This window comes from Trichomonas vaginalis, chromosome II (assembly GCF_026262505.1).
Source record: "Trichomonas vaginalis G3 chromosome II, whole genome shotgun sequence".
Classification (NCBI taxonomy): Eukaryota; Parabasalia; order Trichomonadida; family Trichomonadidae; genus Trichomonas; species Trichomonas vaginalis.
Window position 1 is genome coordinate 18,166,550 of NC_067204.1, and position 25,312 is coordinate 18,191,861.

The 25,312-nt window shown below is 31.2% G+C and overlaps 9 protein-coding genes and 1 non-coding gene across 10 annotated transcripts, besides 4 other annotated features; 5 read left to right on the top strand and 5 right to left on the bottom strand.

Moving 5' to 3' along the window:
• Positions 1-232: 232 nt before the first annotated feature.
• TVAGG3_0565010 (ERAD pathway) lies at positions 233-2,988 on the top strand (the record flags this gene model as incomplete). Its single annotated transcript, XM_001581821.1, has 1 exon — positions 236-2,917. The coding sequence occupies one exon, from the start codon at positions 236-238 to the stop codon at positions 2,915-2,917; it is 2,682 nt and encodes an 893-aa protein (XP_001581871.1).
• A 119-nt stretch (positions 2,989-3,107) lies between these two features.
• On the bottom strand, positions 3,108-4,467 carry TVAGG3_0565020 (uncharacterized protein; the record flags this gene model as incomplete). The annotated part of the gene is made up of 1 exon (XM_001581820.1): positions 3,407-4,150. One exon carries the CDS (start codon positions 4,148-4,150, stop codon positions 3,407-3,409), a length of 744 nt encoding a protein of 247 aa, XP_001581870.1.
• Positions 4,468-5,296: 829 nt separating this feature from the next.
• TVAGG3_0565030 (Ankyrin repeat family) lies at positions 5,297-6,760 on the top strand (the record flags this gene model as incomplete). Its single annotated transcript, XM_001581819.1, has 1 exon — positions 5,302-6,696. The coding sequence occupies one exon, from the start codon at positions 5,302-5,304 to the stop codon at positions 6,694-6,696; it is 1,395 nt and encodes a 464-aa protein (XP_001581869.1).
• Positions 6,761-6,929: 169 nt separating this feature from the next.
• On the top strand, positions 6,930-7,001 carry TVAGG3_0565040. The gene has a single exon. It is a non-coding gene; the product is annotated as a tRNA-Gln (tRNA).
• A 135-nt stretch (positions 7,002-7,136) lies between these two features.
• Positions 7,137-7,966, bottom strand: TVAGG3_0565050 (uncharacterized protein; the record flags this gene model as incomplete). Its single annotated transcript, XM_001581818.1, has 1 exon — positions 7,140-7,931. One exon carries the CDS (start codon positions 7,929-7,931, stop codon positions 7,140-7,142), a length of 792 nt encoding a protein of 263 aa, XP_001581868.1.
• A 2,400-nt stretch (positions 7,967-10,366) lies between these two features.
• Positions 10,367-11,408: a mobile genetic element.
• Positions 11,409-11,769: 361 nt separating this feature from the next.
• On the top strand, positions 11,770-12,825 carry TVAGG3_0565070 (cyclin-dependent kinase inhibitor 2C-related family; the record flags this gene model as incomplete). Its single annotated transcript, XM_001581817.1, has 1 exon — positions 11,770-12,825. One exon carries the CDS (start codon positions 11,770-11,772, stop codon positions 12,823-12,825), a length of 1,056 nt encoding a protein of 351 aa, XP_001581867.1.
• A 979-nt stretch (positions 12,826-13,804) lies between these two features.
• On the bottom strand, positions 13,805-14,270 carry TVAGG3_0565080 (cyclin-dependent kinase inhibitor 2C-related family; the record flags this gene model as incomplete). The annotated part of the gene is made up of 1 exon (XM_001581816.1): positions 13,872-14,270. One exon carries the CDS (start codon positions 14,268-14,270, stop codon positions 13,872-13,874), a length of 399 nt encoding a protein of 132 aa, XP_001581866.1.
• Positions 14,271-14,395: 125 nt separating this feature from the next.
• Positions 14,396-16,565, bottom strand: TVAGG3_0565090 (ankyrin repeat and SOCS box-containing protein 4 family; the record flags this gene model as incomplete). The annotated part of the gene is made up of 1 exon (XM_001581815.1): positions 14,511-16,565. One exon carries the CDS (start codon positions 16,563-16,565, stop codon positions 14,511-14,513), a length of 2,055 nt encoding a protein of 684 aa, XP_001581865.1.
• Positions 16,566-16,823: 258 nt separating this feature from the next.
• Positions 16,824-17,475: a mobile genetic element.
• Positions 17,476-18,678: 1,203 nt separating this feature from the next.
• Positions 18,679-19,875: a mobile genetic element.
• A 592-nt stretch (positions 19,876-20,467) lies between these two features.
• On the top strand, positions 20,468-21,145 carry TVAGG3_0565120 (structural constituent of ribosome; the record flags this gene model as incomplete). Its single annotated transcript, XM_001581814.2, has 1 exon — positions 20,483-21,112. One exon carries the CDS (start codon positions 20,483-20,485, stop codon positions 21,110-21,112), a length of 630 nt encoding a protein of 209 aa, XP_001581864.1.
• Positions 21,146-21,794: 649 nt separating this feature from the next.
• Positions 21,795-22,833: a mobile genetic element.
• A 101-nt stretch (positions 22,834-22,934) lies between these two features.
• Positions 22,935-24,766, bottom strand: TVAGG3_0565140 (lipid binding; the record flags this gene model as incomplete). Its single annotated transcript, XM_001581813.2, has 1 exon — positions 22,935-24,134. The coding sequence occupies one exon, from the start codon at positions 24,132-24,134 to the stop codon at positions 22,935-22,937; it is 1,200 nt and encodes a 399-aa protein (XP_001581863.1).
• Positions 24,767-25,312: the final 546 nt, after the last annotated feature.

The window sequence follows — 25,312 nt, forward strand, 5'->3', positions numbered from 1 at the left end:
TGAGATCTTGATAATAAAATACCTACTATGAGATATGAATGTTTTGAGTGTTTTCAATAACTTTAAAGGAATATCAAATTTCAGCAAAATTTCAAAAGCAGAATCTCATCGAAACTTCAATTTGAATCGCTTAGGTAGACGATTTCTATTTTGATTAGCATATCAAATATGTTATATATTAATTTAATTTCCCGCTTTGTCAAAAAAAAAGTTTTTTTTTTTATTATTTCTGCTGATGACTAAGGGAGCACCACCATCTGATGAAATGCTCAGAGTCATCCAGCAACTCTCAGATAAGAAGAATCATTCAACAGATTTAGTTCAAGATCTTTCGAGAGGACTTATTTTTGTCTTATCGAAATTTAAGCGGGACTTAACAGATAAATCAAAGAAAACAGATGCAAATGAATATTACAAGAAATATTCTACGATTTCTCATGCTTGTTTAGCATCACCTCATCGTACATATCAATTTGATTTCTCAGACAATCAATATATTCGCTATACAATGCCATATTTCTTAAATTCATCTGTTTCTTCAATGATTGACCAGGAAAAACGCGGAAAACATCCAATTTCTTGGACAGTCACGAAAAAATCAATTGTTGCATATGGAATTGCTCAAGGTATTAAAGCTCTACATTCTCAAAACATTATTCATGGACTACTTACGCCATCAAATGTGTTTCTTTCTCGAACATTTGAACCATTAATCTCGGAATTTTGGCTTAGAGAGCTTTATGATATCAGCGATATAGATGCTAACACATCTAAATCATTTTTACCAACAGATAATACAGAAATTCTCGCTCCACCTTATGATATTTATTCATTTGGTTGTATTCTTGCATGTTTACTTCACAAATCAACAAAATTTGAAGTATCATTCGTTAACAATGCTTCCAGCGATCCAATGATTGATTTAATCAAAAAATGTATCGATTCAGACCCAAAGAACCGTCCAACCATCGAAGAGATCATTAACCAAATGTCTTCTGACCACGTTGTATTTTCTGGAACAGATATTACTGAATTTACGAAATACGTCAATAAAATTTCAAATTCAACGGTAGAAAGAGTTGAATCCACACCAATACCCATTCCTCCAATGCAAGATGACCATACGCTAGCAGATCAGTACAGAACTCTTGCAGATTCCGGAGATGCTCACGCCCATTTATTAAATGCCATAAATCGCAGAAAAGGCAGAGGCTGTTCAGTAAACAAGAATGCCTCTCTCAAGTCCTTCAGGTTTGCGGCCGACGCAGGCAACCCTTACGCTCAATATCAGGCATCTTATTACATGGTTTCGAAACCTAAGTCATTGAATGAAGCCATTGCCTATTTAACTAGTTCCGCGGACAGTGGATACCAAGATGCACAGTACAGACTCGGTCTAATGTATGCACACGGAGAAGGAGTTTCAACAGATCCGAAATTAGCCGAAAAATATCTTAGATTAGCCGCGGACCAAGGTCATTTGAATGCCCAGAAGACCGTCATCGAGTACATCATGAACGGGACTCTTCAAAACCAAGACCCCTCTGTTTTGGCCCATTATCAATGTTTGGCCGCATGGCAAGGCGAAAGTCAAGCACAGTTATCATATGCGAAATACCTTATTGACAAAGCTTTCGAAGAAAACAAGCAAGACATCGTTGAATTGCTTACCAGAGCTAGTGATCAAGGAAACAACGAAGCGCAAATGATCATGGCCAAACTTATAACACAAAACAAACTATCTCTGTTCAACAGATACGATGAACTAAGATTTATAAGACTTGGAGCTGAAATGGGAGATACAGAAGTAGCTACACATTACAGCGATCTCATTTCATCAGGAAAAGTTCAAGTCGATGACCCTGTTTTGGCTGCAAAATACTTCAAGATGGCGGCAGATAAAGGTGATGACAGAGCAATGGTTCAATACGCTCAGATACTAAGAGAAGGAAAAGGTGTCAATGTCGATAAAAACGGTTGTTACAGTTATCTCAAAAGATCTGCAGAAGAAAAACACAATGCAGAGTCAGCATATAAATATGTCGACATGAAATTAGCTGAAGGGAATAAATGGAACTCCGATCTTGAGAAATTCATGAAAATGGCTGCAGACGCTGGTCATCCTTTGGCACAAACGAGATGGGCCATACACATCAAAAATTCTGAACCTGAATCGGCAAAAACTTATTTGGAAAACGCAGCAAGACAGAACGAACCAAGAGCGTATTACGAACTCGCTGATTATTATTTAACAGGAAAGTTCATGTCAGATGATAAATTATTGCCTGCACGATTGATGAAAGGCGCGGCGGACTTGGGATACGTTGAAGCGATGAGGAAATACGCAAAGTTTTGTGTCTTGGATAAATGTTTGCCAACAGATAATGTCAAAACCGCTGCTGAATATTACAAAATGGCTGCTGATTTAGGAGATGAAAAAAGTCAGTACAGGTATGCTGAAATGCTTGCAGATGGTGATACATTGGATGAAGACATACAACAAGCTGTTTATTACTTCGAGTTGGCAGCGAAACAAGGAAATCCAAAGGCGAATTACGCATTGGGATTAATTTACGAAATGGGAGAAGGACCAATTCAAAAAGATGAAAAGAAAGCAAGGGCTTATTACAAGAAAGCCATAAACCCATCGAATAATCAGAAAGGATACAGACCCGCGAAATCGGCTTTGGCAAGAGTTGATGATAATTCGTCAAGCGTAAGAGGTTCACCATACAGATATCCAGCAGATGATTCCGACGAAGAAGAAGAGGAAGAAGAAGAAATGGATGATGACGAATACGTTCCAAATCTTGACGATTTGTCTGGACAACAGGCAATGCTTAACTCGGAAATAGCAATGAATAGATATTTCCCTGATAGATCACTTGAAGCAATGAGAGATATGTCTGGAAATTAATTTTTTTGTAATTTTATTTTAATTTATTATTTTTTTTTATACTAGAATAGAATAAAATATTTGTTTTTTATTTCAATAAAAAGTAATATTTACAGGTTAACTGTATATCCTTTAAAAAAATATTTATCAAAATTTAATGCTAATAATAGAACTTTATCTTTTATTTCAATTTTTTGTTCTATTTGAGTTGTTTTTATTTTAGTTCTTAGTTTTCGTGCCACAACAGACATATTCAATATTCTTTCAGAACTTTTTGATCCTTTCAGAAGTTGCAAGCATGTCTTTTCTCGGTTTACTCTTTGAAAGACAGAAACTCAATTTTATCTAGTCTTTCAACTCAAATTCCAAATCTCTTTCATTTAACAATTGATAACAAAATTCATCTGTTTCATCATATATACTTATTCAATATCTCAATTTGATTATATAAGTAATTTGTTCTCAAATATTAATATTAAAAGATTTTCAAAATACTCATTCAAAAAAAAATTAAGAAAAAAACGAAGTCATTGATTCACCTATTCCTTTAAGATGAATAAACCCCGAAATGAATTTATTCCCTTTGTTAATATAAACAAAATAATTATTTCCTGTTGGACAGAGTTCTGTCGAATGAAGATGAAGTTCAATTGAAATGTCTTTATTTTGTTCAATCGTAACTTGTTGACTTTCTAAATATAATTTTTCTCGTGAATCAATATATGAATTAGAGACTGTAATTGAATCTAAATCATCTAAGGTTCCAAACAAATAACACCCGTTTTGTTTGTTATTTTCAATGAAACAGTTTTCAAATGTAACATGGCTACTCTGACAATGAAGCATTCCAGGGAAAGAATTATCATTTTTAGAAATAGTGTTGTTTGTGAAAACAATGCTGTCATATGTTGTTGGTTTGGATTTAGTAAAGCAAATTCTGGAATTTGCATAGTTTTCATCAATAATCGAATATTTAATTGAAATTATGCCTTCGCCATATGCTATTACAAAAGCTGTATTATCTTCGCAATGGTTTCTCGTGATATTGTTTTGGAAAAATGAATTACTGCCATATCCTAAATAAATTGAATTAAAACCGTCTAATTTTCCTTGATTACAATATGTTATAGACGAATCATGAATTTCATTGATACTAGTAGAATCATATGAAACTGCGATATAACAGAACTTTCCTACGCCAGTAAATTTGGATCCAAAACTACAAACTTTGCGAATGAAGCTTTGACCTTGCATGATGTAGATGGACCCGCCTTCGCCGTTGCTAGATGAGTTTGCGAATGAATTGGATGAAATAAGAGACTTAACATCCTCAGAATTAAGGTTGATAACACCCTCGTTGCCAAGATTACAAAAATAAACTCCGTGTACATAAAAGTTGCCTGTGTATCCTACGTATGTTTGATTTTTATTGTAGATTTCAGAGTTAAAATTTGTTTTGTAGACTTCTTCCCATTCATTGTTTGTGAAATGGAGCAACTTCGATAAATATGATGTTCGTTAGTTAGCATGTTACTCCAGATGAAATAAATATTTGATGAAAGAGAGATTTTGAAAAGTTGAAAACTTTTATAAAAAAATAAATCTAAAAATCTAAAGTCGTGTTATAGGCCCTAGCGAACATATTTATCTCTTTCTCTCTGAGTTACAAGATTAGTACTGATATTAAGCATTACCTCATTACCATATGGTAACTACATCTGAATATCTTTCAATAAAAAGAATTCTATTAAGGCATTTTAACTATTGATTGAAAGAATTAAAGATAAGCATAAGACATTTTATATTATGTGACCACAAAAGCCTTTTAAAAGTTTTCTTTTAGATCCAAGCCCCTTGATAACAATTTTGAATAGAAGATGCATTTTCAACGAAAATACTTTTATGAGATTCATTCGTAACTGTGAGTGAGTATATTAATGGTGAGTATTCACTTTGTTTCGATATTTTATTTTGAACATAATTATTTCTTTACCATAACTATATGGTCATGAGCACATTTTGACTGTTTGTAATAATAACAGCTAAACGAAGGCTCGATCTTGTTCGCTTGGTTGAAAATTGATGAAAATCAGATCAAAAAAAAATTTATAAAAAATTTAATCTTTGCATGATACATAACAAATTCAATCAATGTAAAAGAATTTCGTTGTCAAATTTTTTGCGAAATGTCTTCAATTTTTAATTGGAAATAATGTTCTGTTGAATGTGCTAATGAAAATATTTTTGTTCAATTCACAAATCTTAAATTTTTTGATTGTAAAATCAATAAACCGTTAAACAATTTATTTTGTTATATTTAGTATGCACAATTGATTTAAGAAAAAATAAGATTTGCATAAAATGTGAAGCGATCGAAAATGTAAGGACGATAAAAACAGAAAAGTATGCAAGTTCCTCTTGATTTACAGAGTTATCCAATAAATCTTCAAAATTCCATCATCATAGAAGATGCTCTATTCAATGTTTCGGAAGAAAATTATGAAGATTGCATTAAAAAGCTTAACAATTTTATCGAAAGAAGGAAATACTACGTAATGCGTTGTTTAGGAGTTGCTGCAATGGTCAACCGTTTCAAGTGGGAATTATACTTGAGGATTTTCAATGATCTAAGTCTTGGAAGACTTATTCTCTCGTACAACGGCATCAACCACTATTTGACTGCCGCACATGCTCTTAAGGGATCCCATTTGATAACGCATATTAGTCAAGAAGCCTATGAAAACGTCTTTCCAAAGAATTCTTTCCCTTACGCTGTTGCACACAATGATTTAGCTTCTGCGAAATCGATGCTTTCACAAGGTACGGTAAATTTGAAGCAAACAGTATCCTTATTCGATTTGGAGTTCGATTCGGATAACTATGAACAGATTTCGTACCTTGATGTCGCTGGTTATTGTGGACACTACGAAATGTTTGAGTTTTTACTTTCGCAAGGCATCAGCATTACAGGCAAGACATGCAGAAACGTAGTCCGTGGCGGTAACATCAAAATAATAGCACTTTTAATTAAAAATAAATACGATTTGTCTACAAACTTCAGCGAAGCCGTCAAGTACCACAAATTCGAAGCTGCTGAATACCTATTGTCCAATGTTGATGCTGATATGCCAGATAGTCTTGTTAGTTTTGCTTTTTGCAACACAAGATTCGCTTATTACTTACACCAGAAGAAAATTACAACCCCTGAAGAGTTCTGCATCTCCGCGGCTGGATCGGAGAACCTTGACGCTCTTGTTTACATACTTAACGAAGTTTCGAAAGATTGCGAATACAAAGGCAGAACCCCTCTTGTCGAAGCCTTAAGAAAGCGATCATTTGCTTGCATCAAACATCTCGCAAAAGTCGGTGCAAACTTCAACATTTTCGATGACGTTGGCCATACCGCGTGGCACTACTTGGCTACATCGCCTAGCACTGATGTTTTGAGGACTGTTGCGCGTACAAATAAGATTGATCCAGATTTACGTACTAAAAATGGCGAAACTGCATTGCATCTCGCTGCATCTCAAGGATGCATTACAGCAATCGACATTTTGGTCGAGATGGGTGCTGATGTCAACGCTGTTGATGCAAATGGAAGAACTCCTTTGATTCGTGCTTGCATTTTCGGAAGACCAGAGCCAGTTAAAGCACTTATTGACCGTGATGCTGATAAATCCATTAAAGATAATGAAGGAAAGACAGCAAGTGATTACGCAACAGAAAGAGATGTCAGAAGTGCTTTGGCTGGATTGTGGACTCCAAAGAAGGCTGAAAAATCAAGAAGATTTACAAAGTAGAGTTAATATGGCGTTAGAGATAAAATACTATGAATGTGTAGGAATAAATAAGAATGTATAGCGTTTTATTGAATGTAAAATTATATATGTATTTGATTGAAATTTATTGATTGAACTAGAATGAGAATAAATTTGTTGGAATAATAATCGATGTCATGACCCTAATATAATTCTATATATAATACTCTTAAAATTTTTGATTAAGGAATATTAAAAAAAACCTCTAATGTCCTGGTCCCGTAGTGTAGCGGTTATCACTTGGGACTTTGAATCCCGAAATCCAGGTTCGACTCCTGGCGGGACCAAGATTTTTCTTTTATTTATTAAAATAAAGAATTTTTTTTCCTAAGCAAACTATCAAAAAATATGGGTTTTATAGCAAACTAACAAATTAAATTTTTAGTATATAGCAAACAAAAATAATATCCTTAATTAATCATGTTTCATAATCTAATTTCATCACCGGATTTAAATCCTTTTCCGATTACTGGAGAATTCTGGAGCTGGATTGCATGGACTAACTTAGCTGATCTTCCATATTTATGGCTTTCCAAATAAGCTTTAATTGCTGCACTATCATCTCTAGAAACATATTTTAGGTCTTCATCTTCATTAGGAATCATGCTATCTGGTAATTCATTGGCATATGGGAGTGTAGTTTGCTTGAGTAGCTGTCTATCTTGTCCGGCTTCCATGAATGATTGAGTTGTATGATAATCACAATTAGTTCCATCTCTTGAATCAATGTATTGCGAGCATTTCTTATTTGTTGGATCACAACGACCGCATTTTATAATTTTATCACAATGTCCAAGCCTCTTGATTTGTTTTGGATCAGTTATTCTAATTATATTATAATTAACGAATGCGCATGAAATTATTAAAACATCAAAAACTTTGTATGGAAGTTTGTGTTTGCATGTTAATTTGAAAGCACTATGATGTAAATCGGATACTAAGAAGTCGTTTTCGTTTATTTCGCAAATAACGCATATTGAAAACCATTTGCGAGAGTTGTAACGAATTGATATATCTTTTAATTTGACGTAATCAATGTATTTTATGAGTTGATTGATCGTTGATAGTTTAACAAAGCAGGTGTCAAGATAAAAATTGAAAATTTTCTTACTGCAATCATTTCCTGGAGTGATAACACTTAGAGGGTTGGCCATAATAGTCTTTTGTTCATTGACTTTTTGTGTATCCTGTACGATTTTTTGTGCAAAGGAAGCCATTTAATATTTTTGCCAAGTTGACAAATTTTCATTATGTGTCAAAAATTTTAAAAATTGTAAACGGCAAAATAAAACTTTATCTGAAATTCAAGGATTTAATAGGTAATATTTTATGCTCAGCTACATTGTTAAAACCCTCGATAGATAATTATTAACCGTGAAAGTCAGTTTGGCTTAAACATGGTAGTGAGAGCTGAAATATTTCAAGTAAAGATTCTTATATATTTAGTATGATATAGAAACATAATTATTTTTATGCAAATAATAAATGATTATTGGAATTAACATTGAGTATGAGAATTTAAGATTTCAATACATTAATCAGATGATTTATGCATCAATCAATATTTTTATCGTATATGTTTGATTTTACATATGGTTTAAGCTTTGTGTAAGCAGAAATTACGCAAAAAGAATAATTTTGGCGAAATTTTTCTAAAATTTGAACTTGAGTTCATCATTTTACAATATCTTTTAAAATTAAATATTATCATTTTTGTGTGTTGATATGTTTTCTCAAAGATCAAATAGATTTTCTCCAAGAATTGTTCATTGATTTAAAAAGTGTCAAAGTGCAATCATGGTGAGAGATATCTATGGTGAACTTATGGATACATGTCATGATTATAAGGATGTTATTAACAAAATATTCAATTTAAATACATTCGAAGTTGAAGAAATCAATATAATTTATGATGAAATAAGAACAAAATTCATTGAATCAAATAAATTTTTGCCAAATCAGATATTTGACATACTTGCAAATGCATCATTATACAATAATCGATATTTACCATCTTATTGGTCCATAATAAAGAAAATTTATCAGGAATTTAATATCGATCGAACAAATGAAAAATCATCAATTTTTGATTACTTTTTTTATAAAGATCTTGGTGTAGTTTTCAGTCAAAACGATATAGAGAAGTTCAAGTGCTATGATTCGAGAAAGATCTCATTAGAAATATATGAAGAAAATACAATCGGCAGATCGATCATGAATGATGACAAGCAATCATTTGTTTCATTCACTGAAAGAGATGGATTCAATATTAATCAGAGGATTATAAATGATTTTTATCCATCTTCATCAAAAGGATACTCGTTACTTGAACTATGTTGCTATCATGGATCTGTAAAGTGTTTCAAGTTTTTGAGAGAACAATTTCAACCAGAAATAACTAAAAAGTGTCTCAAATTATCGTTTTTGAGTGGCGTTCCAGACATAATGAATGAATGCTTAAGATATCAAGTACCAACTCAAAAATGCATGAAATATGCAATAATTTCACATAACATCGATTTTGTATCTTTCTTAATACGAGAATACAACTTACAAATAGATTTAAGAGAATGTTGTGAATACAACAACTTTCTTACATTTTTAGTTTATCTTGATCAAACGAAAGATATAAATAAATGTTTCCCATATGCAATACTGTTTAATTCACAATGTTTAATGGAACATCTACTTTCTCATGGTGCAAAGATCAATTCCAAAACAGAAGAAAGAGATACTGCTCTCCATCTTTCAGTAAAAAATAGTCATACACAAATGGTCGAACTCTTAGTATCTCATGGAATCAATGTTAATATAGAAAATATAAATGGAGACACAGCACTTCATTTAGCCTCAAAGTGTAAAAATATTCAAACTGTCAAAACATTGATTGCACATGGTTCCAAAATAAATTCTAAAAATAAAAACAAAGAAACACCATTACATTTAGCGACCTTGAATAACAACATTGAAATTGTGAATTTTCTTATTGATAATGGTGCAAATGTCAATTTAATGACAAGTGCATGCCAAACTGTCCTCCATATTGCTGCGATGAACAATAATACCGAGTTGGCAGAAATTTTCATAGAACTCAGAGTCAATGTAAATGCACAAAATGATAAGAAAGTTACTGCTCTGCATTATGCAGCAATCAATAATAATGTCACAATTGCAAAACATCTAATTATGCATGGTGCAGATATCAATTTATATGATGAAAATCACGAATCAGCACTTCATTATGCAGTTTTTAACAATAGTAAAGAAGTGGTAGAACTTCTTTTCTCATATAATATAGATATTCCGAATGGAAGTGAAACAAATTCATTCATTCAGCAAGAAATAGATATTAATTCTAGAAATTTAAACTATGGCTATTGTCCTCTTCATTTAGCCGCAAGGATAAATAATAAGGATATTGCTGAAATACTTTTATCTCAAGGTGCAAATATAAATGCAAGGACAATAGACGGCAAAATACCTCTTCATTTTTCAGTATTACATCAATTTAATGACACTACCGAATTTCTGATAACGCATGGTGCAGATATCAATGCAAAAGATAAAAGTGGACGAACATCGCTTCATAATGCGATATTATTTCAAAATTTTGAAACAGCAAAACTTTTAATATCACATGGAGCAGATTTAAGGGTGCACCCGTATGTACGTTTATTTGAGAGGAGGAGGATTACCCTCTCAATTTTGAGGGATTCGTTAGTTTATTTTCTCGATGAATATGCAATAAAATTTGATTTTTACCTTATCAATATACTTCATATAATATACACATGTTCATGTAAAAACTTTTTTCCAAAATCCTCAGGAATTAAGGGATTTTTGAATTTTAAGAATTTTTTTCGAATTTTTTCGAAAAAAAAAATATTTTCAGAACAGCCTTAACGGCTAAGATTTAGGAACAATGTTAAGTATCAAAAAGAAAGGAGGTCTGATATAGACAACATATATCGTTGAAGGTTGAAAAAATCTCTAATATTTGAGCCCAAAATTTCAAATTTTAATTTTTTGAAAAAAGAGGCCACCCATATGTACGTTTATTTGAGAGGAGGAGGATTATATTTTTGAAAGGGTGAAACATTATGAATATGTTAATTATATAATAATATGTATTATTATAAAAAAGAAAAAATAAAGAACGTTAAAATTTTTCTTTCTTGATTTTTTACAAAATCTACTTAGAATTATGCAAAATATGACTAAATAATTATAAATTTCAAGTTAAATTTTAATTTTGATAAATAATTTAAATTTCAAAATATCAAGTTCAGTTCGACTATGTATGTAGTAATTCCTCAATAAAGTGCCAAAACCCTATTAAAATATATGAACATTTTCAACATTTTAATGTTTTTATTTAAAAATTTGATGGAATATGAGCTTCAAACAATTATTATGTAAATAAAAATAATTAAATATATGTATTTATTCGTATCACAACCGTAGTAAGTCGATTCTTCCTTTCTTCTACTGAGATTTGAATTTGATTTCGAATTGTAAAGAGATTCAAAGGGAAAATACTAGCGGATAAAAACTACCTCCATGAAAGGGTCATAATGGAGTCAAGTTGTATTTTTTGATATTTTTTGCTTTTCGAGCCTAAATAGGTAGCCAAGATAATGCCTAAAAATAAGGTTCTAAATTCTGAAGTTTACATGATCCTCTCGTGTGCACCCTGAAATATATCAGATAATGAAGGAATTACTCCACTTCATATTGCACTTGAACATAATTATACAGAATTGGTAAAATATCTATTCGAACATGGAACAGACATCAATAGCAAAAGTAATTGTGGAAGAACTGCATTTCATCTTGCAGTTATAAACAACAACAAGGAATTTATAAATTTCATTCTATCAAATGGAGGTGATATTAATGCTTAGGATAAAAGTGGAAAACTGCTTTAATATATGCATGTGAAAGTGATAATCTCGAGGTTGCAAAGTTCCTAATTTTATCTGGTTCTACAATTAATAACCCCGATCGGGGGAAAAAACTGCCCTTTACTATGCTATTATTAATAAGAATCTGAAAATGATTAATCTTCTTCTCTCACATAATGCAAATGTCAATATACCACATTATCAAGGAAAAACATATCTTCAACTTGCTGTTGAACAAAATAACCTTGAAATTATAGAACTTTTACTTTCAAAAGGAGTTAGTATAAATGAAAAAGATGAAAATGGAAAGACAGCACTTTTTTATGCAGCAACTCTAAGAAATGATTCGGTAATAAAATATCTTTTCTCACATGGAGCTTTTATTAACGAGCGAGATTCAAACTCCTCTACAGTTCTTCATGTTGCTGCAGGTTATAATTCATTAACTATAGCAAGATTTTTGATATTAAATGGAATTGATATCAATGTCCAAAATTTTGATGGTGATACTGCACTTCATATTTCTTTATATAACAAATCTAATGAAATGGCAGAATTCCTTCTTTTGCATGATGTAAATGTAAATTTGAGAAATAATAAAGGATGCTCAGCACTACATTATGCAGTGTCAAATAACTCTCAATGGATGGTTTGGCAGCTTCTTTCACATGGTGCAGAAATAAATTTAAGAGATAATCTAGAAAAAACTCCTCTCCATTATATTTCTTTCCAATATTTGGAAGTGTCACGAATGATTACACTACTTCTCTCACATGGTGCAGATATTAATGCAAGAGATAATCAAGGAAGAGCCTTCATTCATTATGCTACTGAGCGCCCTTTTTTAGATGTATTTGAATGTCTCATTTCACATGGCGCAGATGTCAATATTGTAGATTATGAAGGAAAAACATCTCTTCATATTTTAGCTGATAAAAATGATGAAGAATGTTGTAAATTCCTTATTGCTCATGGCGCTGATATCAATGTAAAAACTTATGAAGGGAAAACAGCTCTGCATTTTGCAGTTGGTGAATACTGTGAGCATAGATTAACAAAAAGACTTCTGATTTCTCATGGTGCAGATGTCAACGAAAAGGATTTTCATGGAATATCACCTAGAAATTTAATACAAAAAAGAAGATGGGATAATTTTTGTATTAATATAATATATTTAATTAGATGGATATTAAGGCAAGTTTTTTAATTTGGATAAAGCCTCGAAGAACTATATTGCTAATTTTTTGAATCAAATATATTATTAGTAAGTTTTTTGATTTGATTTTACTATTCACAAAATATATCAGTCTAATAAAAACAAGACCAAAGCAGCAATATTTTTTTTTTGATCTTTGTCATCTTTCAATTTTGTAATTTCAAAAATGTTAAACCATTAATTTTGCGTATATTATTTTTCATGGCGCACACAAATTCAATGCAAGAATATCATCATATGCTCAAAATTGATGGAAAAAAATTTCAATTTTCCATTTTATTCATTTTATCGTCCAACTTACATATAACTATATTAAACATAAATTTGTTATACCGATTATAGTTACAATGAAGTTATTTCGTGATTGGCAGTTGGATACCAATCCTTTATCGGAATTCCTCTTTATTTGAATAACTATGTTTGGAATAACATAAACATATAGAATTAAATGGTCATTCAAGAGATATTCGATTTACTATCTTCATAATTTATAGATTATTTGTGAATAATTAGATTTTCAATGGAAAAAATTTTCTTGAAGAATTCTCATGATCATTTATGTTATATAATCAAATAAAAAATCATTCTAATTTGAATTAATAAAATGTTTAACATTTATTTGTGGCATCCCAGCTAATGAAAAATATTTTATTTATTACCTCATATTTTTTGAATCAAAGTTATTTAGCATTAAGAGGCATCTAGATTACTAAATAAACTAAGTAATATGCTAGACATACTGATTATTTGCTTACAATGCAGTCCAAGCATAGTATTTGTGATAGAATTTTAGAATATTCAACTCATGATTGATCAAAAACAACTATTCCGAACTTCATACTATGAGGTAATAATGCCCTACATATGAACATTTAAAAGAACTCAATTTTATTTTTTTGAAATTTTTCAAGTTCGAAGTGAAGAAAATAGACCGTTTGGTTGGAAAGAAGTCATAACTATTTTATTTTGTCTTTTTTATTCTAATGAAAATCATCTTCGAATGTACCAGAATAAGAATAATATCTTATGTAAGAACATTATTTCGCACCATGCGAAATGAGAACCTTTTCAACTTTTGTATGAGAAAGAAGTTTTGCAATATAAAGTGCAGTTTCTCCATCATTATTCTTTTCATTAATATTTGCACCATGTGATATGAGAATTTCGGCAATTTTTTCACAATTATCCCATGCTGCATAATAAAGGGCGGTTTTCCCATCTTTAGTTTTCTCATTAATATTTGCACCATGTGATACGAGAATTTCGGCAATTTCTTTATAACTATTCTGTGCTGCAATATGAAGTGCTGTTCCTCCATCTTCATCTTTTTCATTCATATTAGCACCATGTGAAACGAGAACTTCAGCAGTTTCTTCACTATTATTCCGTGCTGCAATATGAAGTGCGGTTTCTCCATTTTTATTTTTTTCATTCATATTTGCACCATGTGAAATGAGATCTTCGGCAATTTTTTACAATTATGCCATGCTGCAATATGAAGTGCGGTTTTTCCATCTTTGTCTTTTTCATTCATATTCGCACCATGTGAAATGAGAACTTCTGCAATTTTTGCATTATTACGTTGTGCTGCAATATGAAGTGCGGTTTCTCCAACTATATTTTTTTCATTAATATTCGCACCATGTGAAATGAGAATTTCGGCAATTTTTTTACTATTATGCCATGTTGCAATATGAAGTGCGGTTTCTCCAAGTGTATTTTTTCATTAATATTCGCACCATGTGAAATGAGAACTTCAGCAGTTTCTTTTCTTTTATTCCGTGCTGCAATATGAAGTGCGGTTTCTCCACCACTATTTTTTCATTAAAATTTGCACCATGTGAAATGAGAACTTCGGCAGTTTCTTTACTATTATTCCATACTGCAATATGAAGTGCGGTTTCTCCATCATTATTTTTTATATTCATATTCGCACCATGTGAAATGAGAACTTCAGCAGTTTCTTTACAATTTTGCCGTGCTGCAATATGAATTGCTGTTTCTCCATTTTTATTTGTTTTATTGATATTCGCACCATGTGAAATGAGAACTTCAGCAATTTCTTTACAATTTTGCCGTGCTGCAATATGAATTGCTGTTTCTCCATTTTTATTTGTTTTATTGATATTCGCACCATGTGAAATGAGAACTTCAGCAGTTTCTTTACAATTTTGCCGTGCTGCAATATGAATTGCTGTTTCTCCATTTTTATTTGTTTTATTGATATTCGCACCATGTGAAATGAGAACTTCAGCAGTTTCTTTACAATTTTGCCGTGCTGCAATATGAATTGCTGTTTCTCCACCATTATTTTTTATATTCATATTCGCACCATGTGAAATGAGAACTTCAGCAGTTTCTTTACAATTTTGCCGTGCTGCAATATGAATTGCTGTTTCTCCATTTTTATTTGTTTTATTGATATTCGCACCATGTGAAATGAGAACTTCGGCAATTTCTTTACAATTTTGCCATGCTGGAATATAAAGTGCTGTTTCTCCATTTTTATTTGTTTTATTGATATTCGCACCATGTGAAATGAGAACTTCGGCAATTTTTTTACAATTTTGCCATGCTGCAATATAAAGTGCTGTTTCTCCATTTTTATTTGTTTTATTGATATTCGCACCATGTGAAATGAGAACTTCAGCAGTTTCTTTACAATTTTGCCGTGCTGCAATATGAATTGCTGTTTCTCCACCATTATTTTTTATATTCATATTCGCACCATGTGAAATGAGAACTTCAGCAGTTTCTTTACAATTTTGCCGTGCTGCAATATGAATTGCTGTTTCTCCATTTTTATTTGTTTTATTGATATTTGCACCATGTGAAAGGAAGTATTCGATAAGGGATGGAATATTAAACATTGGTGAATAAACAAAGCATTGGCCAAAATTATTAGTTTGATCGAAACAAACTAAAAATGCTTCAAGATTATTGTAATATCCACAGTATTTTAAATTGATCCATATATTGTACTCATTCTTCAAGAATGTAACAAAATCAATGTTATGTGAAATAATTGCATATTCCATGCATTTTTCATTTGGTTTTTGATATTTCAAACATTCACTCATTATCTCTGGATTTCCACCTAAAAATGAAAGTTCGAGACATTTTTGAGTTATATTTGAGCGGAATTTCGTTCTTAAAAACTTGAAACAATCAACTGCTCCATGGTAACAACATAATTCAAGCAATGAATATCCTTCGTCAGAATATGGATATAATCTGCTTTTAAGTTTTTGATTTTTATCAAATCCATCTCTTTCCGTGAATGCGATGAATCTTTCTTTGTCATTATTCATAATTGCTCTGTATATTGTATTCTCTGTATGAATATCGAGATAATTAAAATCATCTTTTTGGAAGTATTTAGATTTGTCTAATTTAATTCCATATTCTTTGTAAAACAGGAAGTTTGAAACAAATATGAGATTTTTGACCTCTTTGACATGATATTCATCAGATATGAGTTTGGCAAGATATAAATATGACTTTGCATAGCGATTATTATACGGAATGAGATTTAAAATGTCTTTTATCATATCTTCGGGATGATATTTATTTGAATCAATCATTTCTGTTTTGATAAATTTGTAAATCGAGTTTAATTCTTCTTCTTTTTCCTTTCTCAACTGATACAACGCATTGTACATATCGATATAGTAGTTATAGGTACTTCGCAATTCGCTGTATTTGTTTGGATGAACGTCTTGGTCGGACATTAGTAATTTTTATAAAGGACATATTTTGGTTTTACTATATAAATACTACTTAAATTTATTAGAAGATAAAAAAATCCTATGTTATGCATGCGGAAAACGGTGACCACAAAGATTTCGGATATAATTTATGAATTTTGATTAAGTCTATTAATGAGAAATGATGTAATAACAATAGAAAAATCTAGAACAATATGGATTTCGTCAGGATGCTTATAATTTACAAGATTTTTTTGCCAATCACTCCAAATCAATTGATTCGAGTGCGGGACAAATTTGCCAAGTGTTACTTTTTCAATAACCTTAAATTACGCTTTTCTAATTTTTAAAAAAATAACCTTAAATTATATTTGAAAAAATTATGTCTATGATATATGTTTTATGCTAGAATCTTGGAGTTTTCATGCACTACACAAGAGCTCCAAGGTTCCAAGAGTGAATGCTCAATAGCAATTATAGAGATGTACCTTTTCAAAATGACTTTTACTGATTAAACTTAATCAATAGAAGACATTTTGAAAAGGTACCTCTACAATTAGATATACAAGAGATTCAAAGCTTCATTTCAGATAGATTTGAAACTTTGAAACTCTTGGTAGATTTTGAGTGAATGCTGATAATCATCTTTGAGAAGGTTTTCTTAAAGAAAACCTTCTCAAAGAGGTTTCTCAGGAGCCCTGAGGCTCCCTTTCGTAATGATTGGGAGCCTTGGGGCTCCTGAGACGAAGAATGGCTTCGCCGAATCTTTGATCAGCAGAGGCCAAATGAAAAGGCCTCTGCTGATGGATTCTCAGGAGCCCTGAGGCTCCCTTTCGTAATGATTGGGAGCCTTGGGGCTCCTGCAGCAGAGTATCGCTCCGCTCCATTAATTTTTTTAAAAAAAATTGCCGTGTGGCAAATTTGTCCTGTTCCCAATTGATTCTATGAATATAGATCAAGGATCATACATAATTAATAATAATATTTTTTAATTTCAAAATGGTACTTTTAATGGGCCAAAAATTGAAAATTTTTAATTTCTCTAGTTTCTAGCCAGAATCAATATAGAGTTCATATGCAAAAAGTGAAACTACTATATATATAACAAGGCTGTCATGCATCAGTGTGTTATAACATATCGATTTTATTTAAAATTTCATAAATTAATAATTATAATAAATTTTATATTCAGAGACGGCGCTACGCGCCTTATAGCATTCTGGGCACTTACGTGCCCAGAATGCAAGCTTGAGAAATTTGAAACTTCGTTTCAAATTTCTGCTTTGCTGTTTTGCAAAACGAAAGTCAGTACAAAAAAATTTTGAAATTGAGAATAAAAATAATATCATGATTTTTTGTGATATATGGATTTTTTAGAAGATTTTAGAGATTGAAGTCTCAATTTATAAAAATTTTTTAAATTGAGCGGAATTTTAATGATATTATTTTATTTGATATTTGGATTTTTTAGAAGGTTTTAGAGATGTCAGTCTCAATTTAAAAAAATTTACAAAAAATAATCGTAAAATAATCGTTTTTGTTCAAATCCTTTTCATTTCGGGAAATTGAAGTTAAATATCAAAGAGACAGTCTATATTTATGTTAAATCAAATCATTAAAAAGCGTTTTGATGACTTTTTCTAACCGCAAATTGTCACTTTTTGATGTTTTAAAATTATTATATATTCTATATGCATATAAGATATAAATTAATATTAAAACATCAAAATCGATTTTTGAAAGAATGGAATTTATCACATCTCATCGTTGTTCCGAATTAATATTTTATTTGTAATGTATATATCATCACAATTACATTTATCATATTAAAATTCAAAAATAATTTTTGAGTTTCAGATCTCCCTAATTTCCCATATAAATCCATGTTTATTTTATTAAAAATATGTTATTAAAACAATTATAATTCAAAAGCCGCGATCGGGGTAACTATTTTGTATATATATAGAACCCATTCATGTCTCTCGCTCTGTCACTTTTTGGCGCCCCGAGCGAAGCGATGACGCCAAAAAGTGACAGAGCGAGAGACATGATGGAAAAAAAATTGAATATAAAATTTAACTCGACATTGAAGAAAATTACATAAATATATTATCATGAATCTGTTTAAAGCATCATGGAGTGGGGGACAAACTCGCCCATTGTCACTTTTTCATTAACCTTAAACTTGTAATTTTCATTATTTTTAATTAACCTTATTTCTTTCCCAATTCCTGATTTATTTTATTCACTTACTATTAAAAGTCACATTTTAATAAAATATAATAATTTATTTATAGCATTTTTTACTATACTGTAATAAAAAATTAATTATAATAAATTAAATGTTTATTAAATCAAATGTTTTCTTTGCAATAATATTTTTAATGTTGAGTAAACAATGTTGGGATCAAGTGTATCATTTTTCAGACCTTTCTGAACAGCTTCAAGCATACTGATGCATTCGACTTTTTTAAATTGTGTCATTTCTTCGAAATCTCTTGTGACTTTTTTGATAACTTTAACACTTCTCTCTGAATCCAGACCTTTAATTTGCAACTTAATCAGGAATGAAGGAACAACACTGGAATATAACTCGATTACAAGTTCATCGAGTCGAAGATTTGGTTGTACACCACTTGTATGTGCCGGATACCATTGTGTCAAATTTTTTCTGAAATTAACTTTAAAAGTACTAAGTAAGATCATGAGATATAGCAATATATGTTTAAACCAACTTATATTTTGGTTGTACACCACTTGTATGTGCCGGATACCATTGTGTCAAATTTTTTCTGAAATTAACTTTAAAAGTACTAAGTAAGATCATGAGATATAGCAATATATGTTTAAACCAACTTATATTTTGGTTGTACACCACTTGTATGTGCCGGATACCATTGTGTCAAATTTTTTCTGAAATTAACTTTAAAAGTACTAAGTAATATCATGAGATATAGCAATATATGTTTAAACCAACTTATATTTTGGTTGTACACCACTTGTATGTGCCGGATACCATTGTGTCAAATTTTTTCTGAAATTAACTTTAAAAGTACTAAGTAAGATCATGAGATATAGCAATATATGTTTAAACCAACTTATATTTTGGTTGTACACCACTTGTATGTGCCGGATACCATTGTGTCAAATTTTTTCTGAAATTAACTTTAAAAGTACTAAGTAAGATCATTTATTTTTGCATAATATAATGCCAATATGGTTTCTTTTGATTTTATTTCATTTATAAGCAAATCAGATTTACCCAAAAACTCCACTCCATAAGCGTTCATTTGCTAAATTAAAAAGTGACAATGGGCTAGTCTGTCCCTTTCTCAAGCATCATGTAAGTCTGAGTATCACTAACAACAAAACTTAATGAAAAATCAATAAATATTGCAATAGACTCTCAAACTAATGCATTAAGTTGATACATTAAATTTTAGTTGAATTAGAACTATAAAATGCATGTTTTTTAAGATTACAAAATAATATAAAGCAAGATTAAAGAAATAACTCAAAATCTATCGAACTGCTCGTAGGAATTTTAAAAATGATAAACTGGTGGACTAAATTGATTGAGAGGATTTAAATTAACCTAATTTTCTAGCTTTTTTTCTTTTTAAGAGTTGAAAAAATATTGAGAAGGCATATAAATTCTAAATCCGTATAAAAAATAATTCAATTTTAAAATCATAAAATTGAATTGAGAAATCTTCTACCAAATATGATATTAATTATAATTTAGCTATTAATTAATTTAGTAAACTGCCAGCAATTGAATTGAGTGTCACTTTTATTATAGTTCAATGAAACTCTTATTTTATTAGAACTCGTATACTACATATAAAGTACATATAAAAATGCAAAATAAAAATACGAAGTGACAATTTTTTACGTCGGACCACCGATTTTTGTAAAGTGTTGGTCAGCCTTTTCGCGTTATGGGTCGTCGTCCAGCTCGCTGCTACCGTTACATCGGAAACAAGCCATATCCAAAGTCTCGCTTCTGCCGTGGTGTCCCAGATCCACGTATCATCCGTTACGAAACAGGCACAAAGACAGCTCATGCTAAGGATCTTCCAATCTGCTGCCGCCTTATCCTCCTCGAGCACGAATGCGTTTCCTCTGAAGCCCTCGAAGCATCTCGTGTCAGCTCCAACAGATACATGATGAAGACAATGGGCAAGGATGGCTACCATATCAAGATCAACCTTCACCCATTCCACGTTCTTCGTATCAACAAGATGCTTTCCACAGCTGGTGCCGATAGACTTCAGACAGGTATGAGACACGCTTTCGGTAAGCCAGAAGGCCTCGTTGCTCGTGCTAACTACAACTCCCAGATCATGACAATCCGTACAACATCTGCTGGTCTCAAGCACGCTCTCGAAGCTCTCCGCCGTGCTTCCTTCAAGTTCCCAGGCCACACCCGTGTTGTCATCTCCAATAAGGTCGGCTTCACACCATACACATTCGAGGAGTTCAAGGAGCTCCAGGCTAACGGCGCTATTGTCGACTGCGGCAACCACGTTAAGCGCGTTTACCGCCGTGGCCCAATCCCACGTAACTAAATTTTCGAATAAATTTATCGAATCTTAGCTCAATCAAATAACTATTATATAAGAATATTAATCTCTGTTCCTTCTTTTGACTTTATCAATCTAATGAAATTTGATAAACATATAAACAGACATCTGCATTGGATATGAATCACAATACTCTAAAACTAACCATTCACTGTATTTTGATTCTTGTGTAAATACAGAAACGAGTATTGTGACTCTATTATATCAGATTTAGTTAAAAAGAAATCACAGCAAGAGCGGATGTCCAAGAAAACTTTCCGCAGTCCAAACCATCAAGATCTTGGAGTGCATTACTGTTATATCTTATGAAATACGTATGAACAAGTAAATACGAAATCCCATATGAATTAGCTAGAACCTTGAGATAGATGGATTTTAACAAGCCTGTCATATCTTAAGATATAACAAAATGATTATAACGTGCTGTAATATGAAGAGCGGTTTCTCCGCCATTATTTTTTTCATTGATATTCGCACCATGTGAAATAAGAAGTTCGATTATTTCTTTACGATTATTATATGCTCCATAATGAAGAGCTGTTTCTCCATTATTATTTTTTTCATTGATATTTGCACCATGTGAAATAAGAAGCTGGGCTATTTCTTGACTATTATTATGTACTGAAAAATGAAGAGCTGTTTCTCCATTATTATCTTTTTCATTAAGGGTGCGCCCGGGAGGATCATGTAAACTTCAGAATTTAGAACCTTAATTTGTAAGCAATAACTTGGTACCTAAATAGGTAGGAAAACTCTAAAAATATCAAAAAATACAACTTGGCTCCATAATAATCCTGTCATGGTGGCTGTTTGTATCCCCTAGTATTTTCCTCTTGAATCTCTTTTTCTGTCGAAATTAAATTCAAATCTCAGAAGTAGAAGTGAATAATCGACTTATTACTGCTATTATACGAATAAATAAATTCATTATATTATTTTTATTTACATAATATCTGTTTGAAGTCCATAATTCTATAAATTTTTCTTCAAAAACATTACAATCTTGATAGTTTTGATACTGTTTAATAGGTTTTTGGCACCTTATTTAGTATTTACTACGTATAGAGTCGATCTGAACTTAATTATCGGAAATTTAAAATATTTATTATAAGTAAAATCTGATTTGAAATTTATGTTTAACTACACATATCTTGCATTATCCTGAGTAGCTTTTGTAAAAATTCATCAAAAAAGATTTTAACGTGCTTTAATTTTTATTTTTTAAAATATTGCATATTATTATATAACTAGCATATTTACAAATTTTAGTGCTTTCAAAAATTTAATCCTCCTCCTCTCAAATAAACGTACATCCGGGTGGCCTGTTTTTTGCAAAAAATAAAATTTCATTTTTTATGCTTAAAAAGTCAGAATTTTTATTTGCTTCTGGGATATATGATGGCTATATCAGATGCCCATTCTTTTTGATACTCAACATTAAACATAAAACTTAGCCGTTAAGGCTCTTCTGAAAATATTTTTTTTCCGAAAAATTTTCGAAAAAAATCAAAAAATTTAAAAATCCCGAATCTGCAGGGATTTTAAAAAATTCTTTTTAGTAAAACTTAAGGATATTGTATCAGATATATTGGTATGGGCAAATTCAATTTTAATCCAATATTCATCGAGATATTAAGTTAACGAAGCTTTCAAAATTGAGAGGGTAATCCTCCTCCTCTCAAATAAACGTACATGCGGGTGCACCCTTAATGTGTTGTTTTGAGATATAACTAAAAGATATTGTATTCAAATAAGTATATATAAAATAATAATGAAACTTTTTTTATTAGTAAATTTAAAAAAAAAATTATGAAGTCTTATTAATCTTTTTGATACAATTGACGCAAACCTTTTCTTGTTTTCCTTCGAACTGAGGCAACGATACTTTCTTAGCGCATTCCGAGCAAATGCAAGCTCCACAAACTCTGCAGTGGTGTCTTCTATTAATGAAAGTGAATTTGGAGTTGCAGATCTGGCAATTCGTAACTAAATCATCTGGGATCCAAACAGGAGCAAATTTATCGTTGTCAATTGTAGAATAAATTGGATAATAAAATGAATGAAGGTTTCTGACTGCTTCCATGAGTTTTTCTTTATCTGAGGACGATTTCATGTTGCCTCTGAAGCTCTTATCTGTTGTTAATATATCAACAGAATTCTTGAAAACATTTTGATCGGGAACATCAACAATTTGGAACTCTCCCTTTGGATATGACCTAAGATTCTTAAATTTGTTCGATCCCGAACGCTCTCCGATCATGAGATAATCAGATAATAAAATAATTGTACGAGGATCTTGAGTTTTACGTGAGAATTTGGTTAAATCGAATGTAACAAATAATCTTCTTGGATCTTCATTAACCAATTTGATTTCTGCTTGTGCATTTAAGTCGCGGATTGCTTGGATTTCATCTAACTCTGGATACATGATTTTCATGCGTGTAGTTTCACTAACAATGAACCTGAGACAAGTATCCATGGCTGCATTTTCAACAACACTCGATGGACAAACTTTAATTGCATTTTCAAGGAAAGAATCGAGTTTGTTTATGAAGTACAATGGCTCAACGAAGATAGTATTAAATGACATTTGCTTCTCTTTCTCGAAACTTGTGATGATTTCTTCGATTTCTTTATTTGCTAATCTTTGCTGAGCAATTGCCTTCCAATGCTTATGGTATCTTTGACAATATTTCATTGAGGATTCTAAAAGATCTGGTGTAACATCAAGTGCAATTGAAAGTTTACTTGCGAAATTTTGTGAGTTTGTCATAGCAGCTTCTTTTAATTTAATTCCGAATTCGGTAAAGTTGGACTCTAATTTCTTTAATATGCGAATCATTGGAATGAAAGGCTCGTTTTTGCCTGGTGTAACTTTTGTTTTGATCGATTTATAGAGTCTTCCTGTAATCTGTGTGGTGTGGCTTGATAAAATATTAAGTCTGTCTGTAAATTCATTTAGTAAGCCATTTGGGGTATTAGTTTTTACTTCGGGTTGAGTTGTCATTTTATAAAAAAATTACCCAGATTTGCTTTACTTTTACCACTCCCCATGTAATTTCTGGGGAAAACGATAATTCATTTTTTTTATGGATGAATAGATCGTTTTCCTAGAAAGGACCTCATATCTCTGGCTAACAAGAGTGTCAGATCCTAAATAGATTATTTATCTAGTGTACAAATCCAATAAAAAGCCTATTTTTTTGGCTTTTTTGGTGCTCATTTTTTCGAAGATCTACATGAATATGGGGAAACCATCGGATTTTTTTGGTTAACCCACATCTTCATGTAGTCTGGACTATCTTTCCTCGAAGGACCTCTTTACGGGTGTAAAAACTCATAAAGTTCTCAAAAGATTCATTCTCGATCTCCATGCTGAAAGAATTTACAATAAAAAAGATCTACGCATCAAACTACAGCCATAAATGAACTGAACCCTAAAGCTCAGCTCTTAGTTTATCAAAAACGTCGAAATCCTTCTCATTGCAATCAAATTTTCAATAACTCATAAGAAAAATCGAATTTTTGATTAAGCCGATGTTATAGGTATCACAAATACTACAAACTTGAGCAATATCGAAATTGCCAGCAAAAGTTTGAAATTGCATTGCTCATATTTGTTTTGTAACTAAAAATCTGCTTATATTATTCATTAATTTTTTATATATTATTCATATACTTTAATAAAACAATACTATTTACCTTAAAAATGAATTCATAAGTCAATATTATTTTTTTGAAAATGTATCAATTTTCGATTAAAACAACATGAGAATAAAATTTACGCAAAATTATTTTAAAAAATGGTTTTAAAAATTTACAATTGATAAGAATAAGATTGGAAGAAGTTTTGAAGTTTAATTTTAAGAAAAAAAATTCGGATATTATTCATGGATCTAAGTAATCTGATATTTGAGTATCGGCACTATGCATAAAACATATATTTATAGTTTTTTTTGGATTTTTATGATTTTAAATATATTCAAATTTGGCAATCCAATAGATTTTTAAAAAATAGGTAAATAAAAATAGATTACATATGCAGCAGATTTAGAACATGAAACAAATCTTATAGTGACCCAAAAAAAAATTCATGATCCAAAAAAGAAAAAAATTGGCTAAATGGGAATCAAACCTTGGCATAACGAATCATTATGTCAGATGTTTACACTACACCGGCAGTTC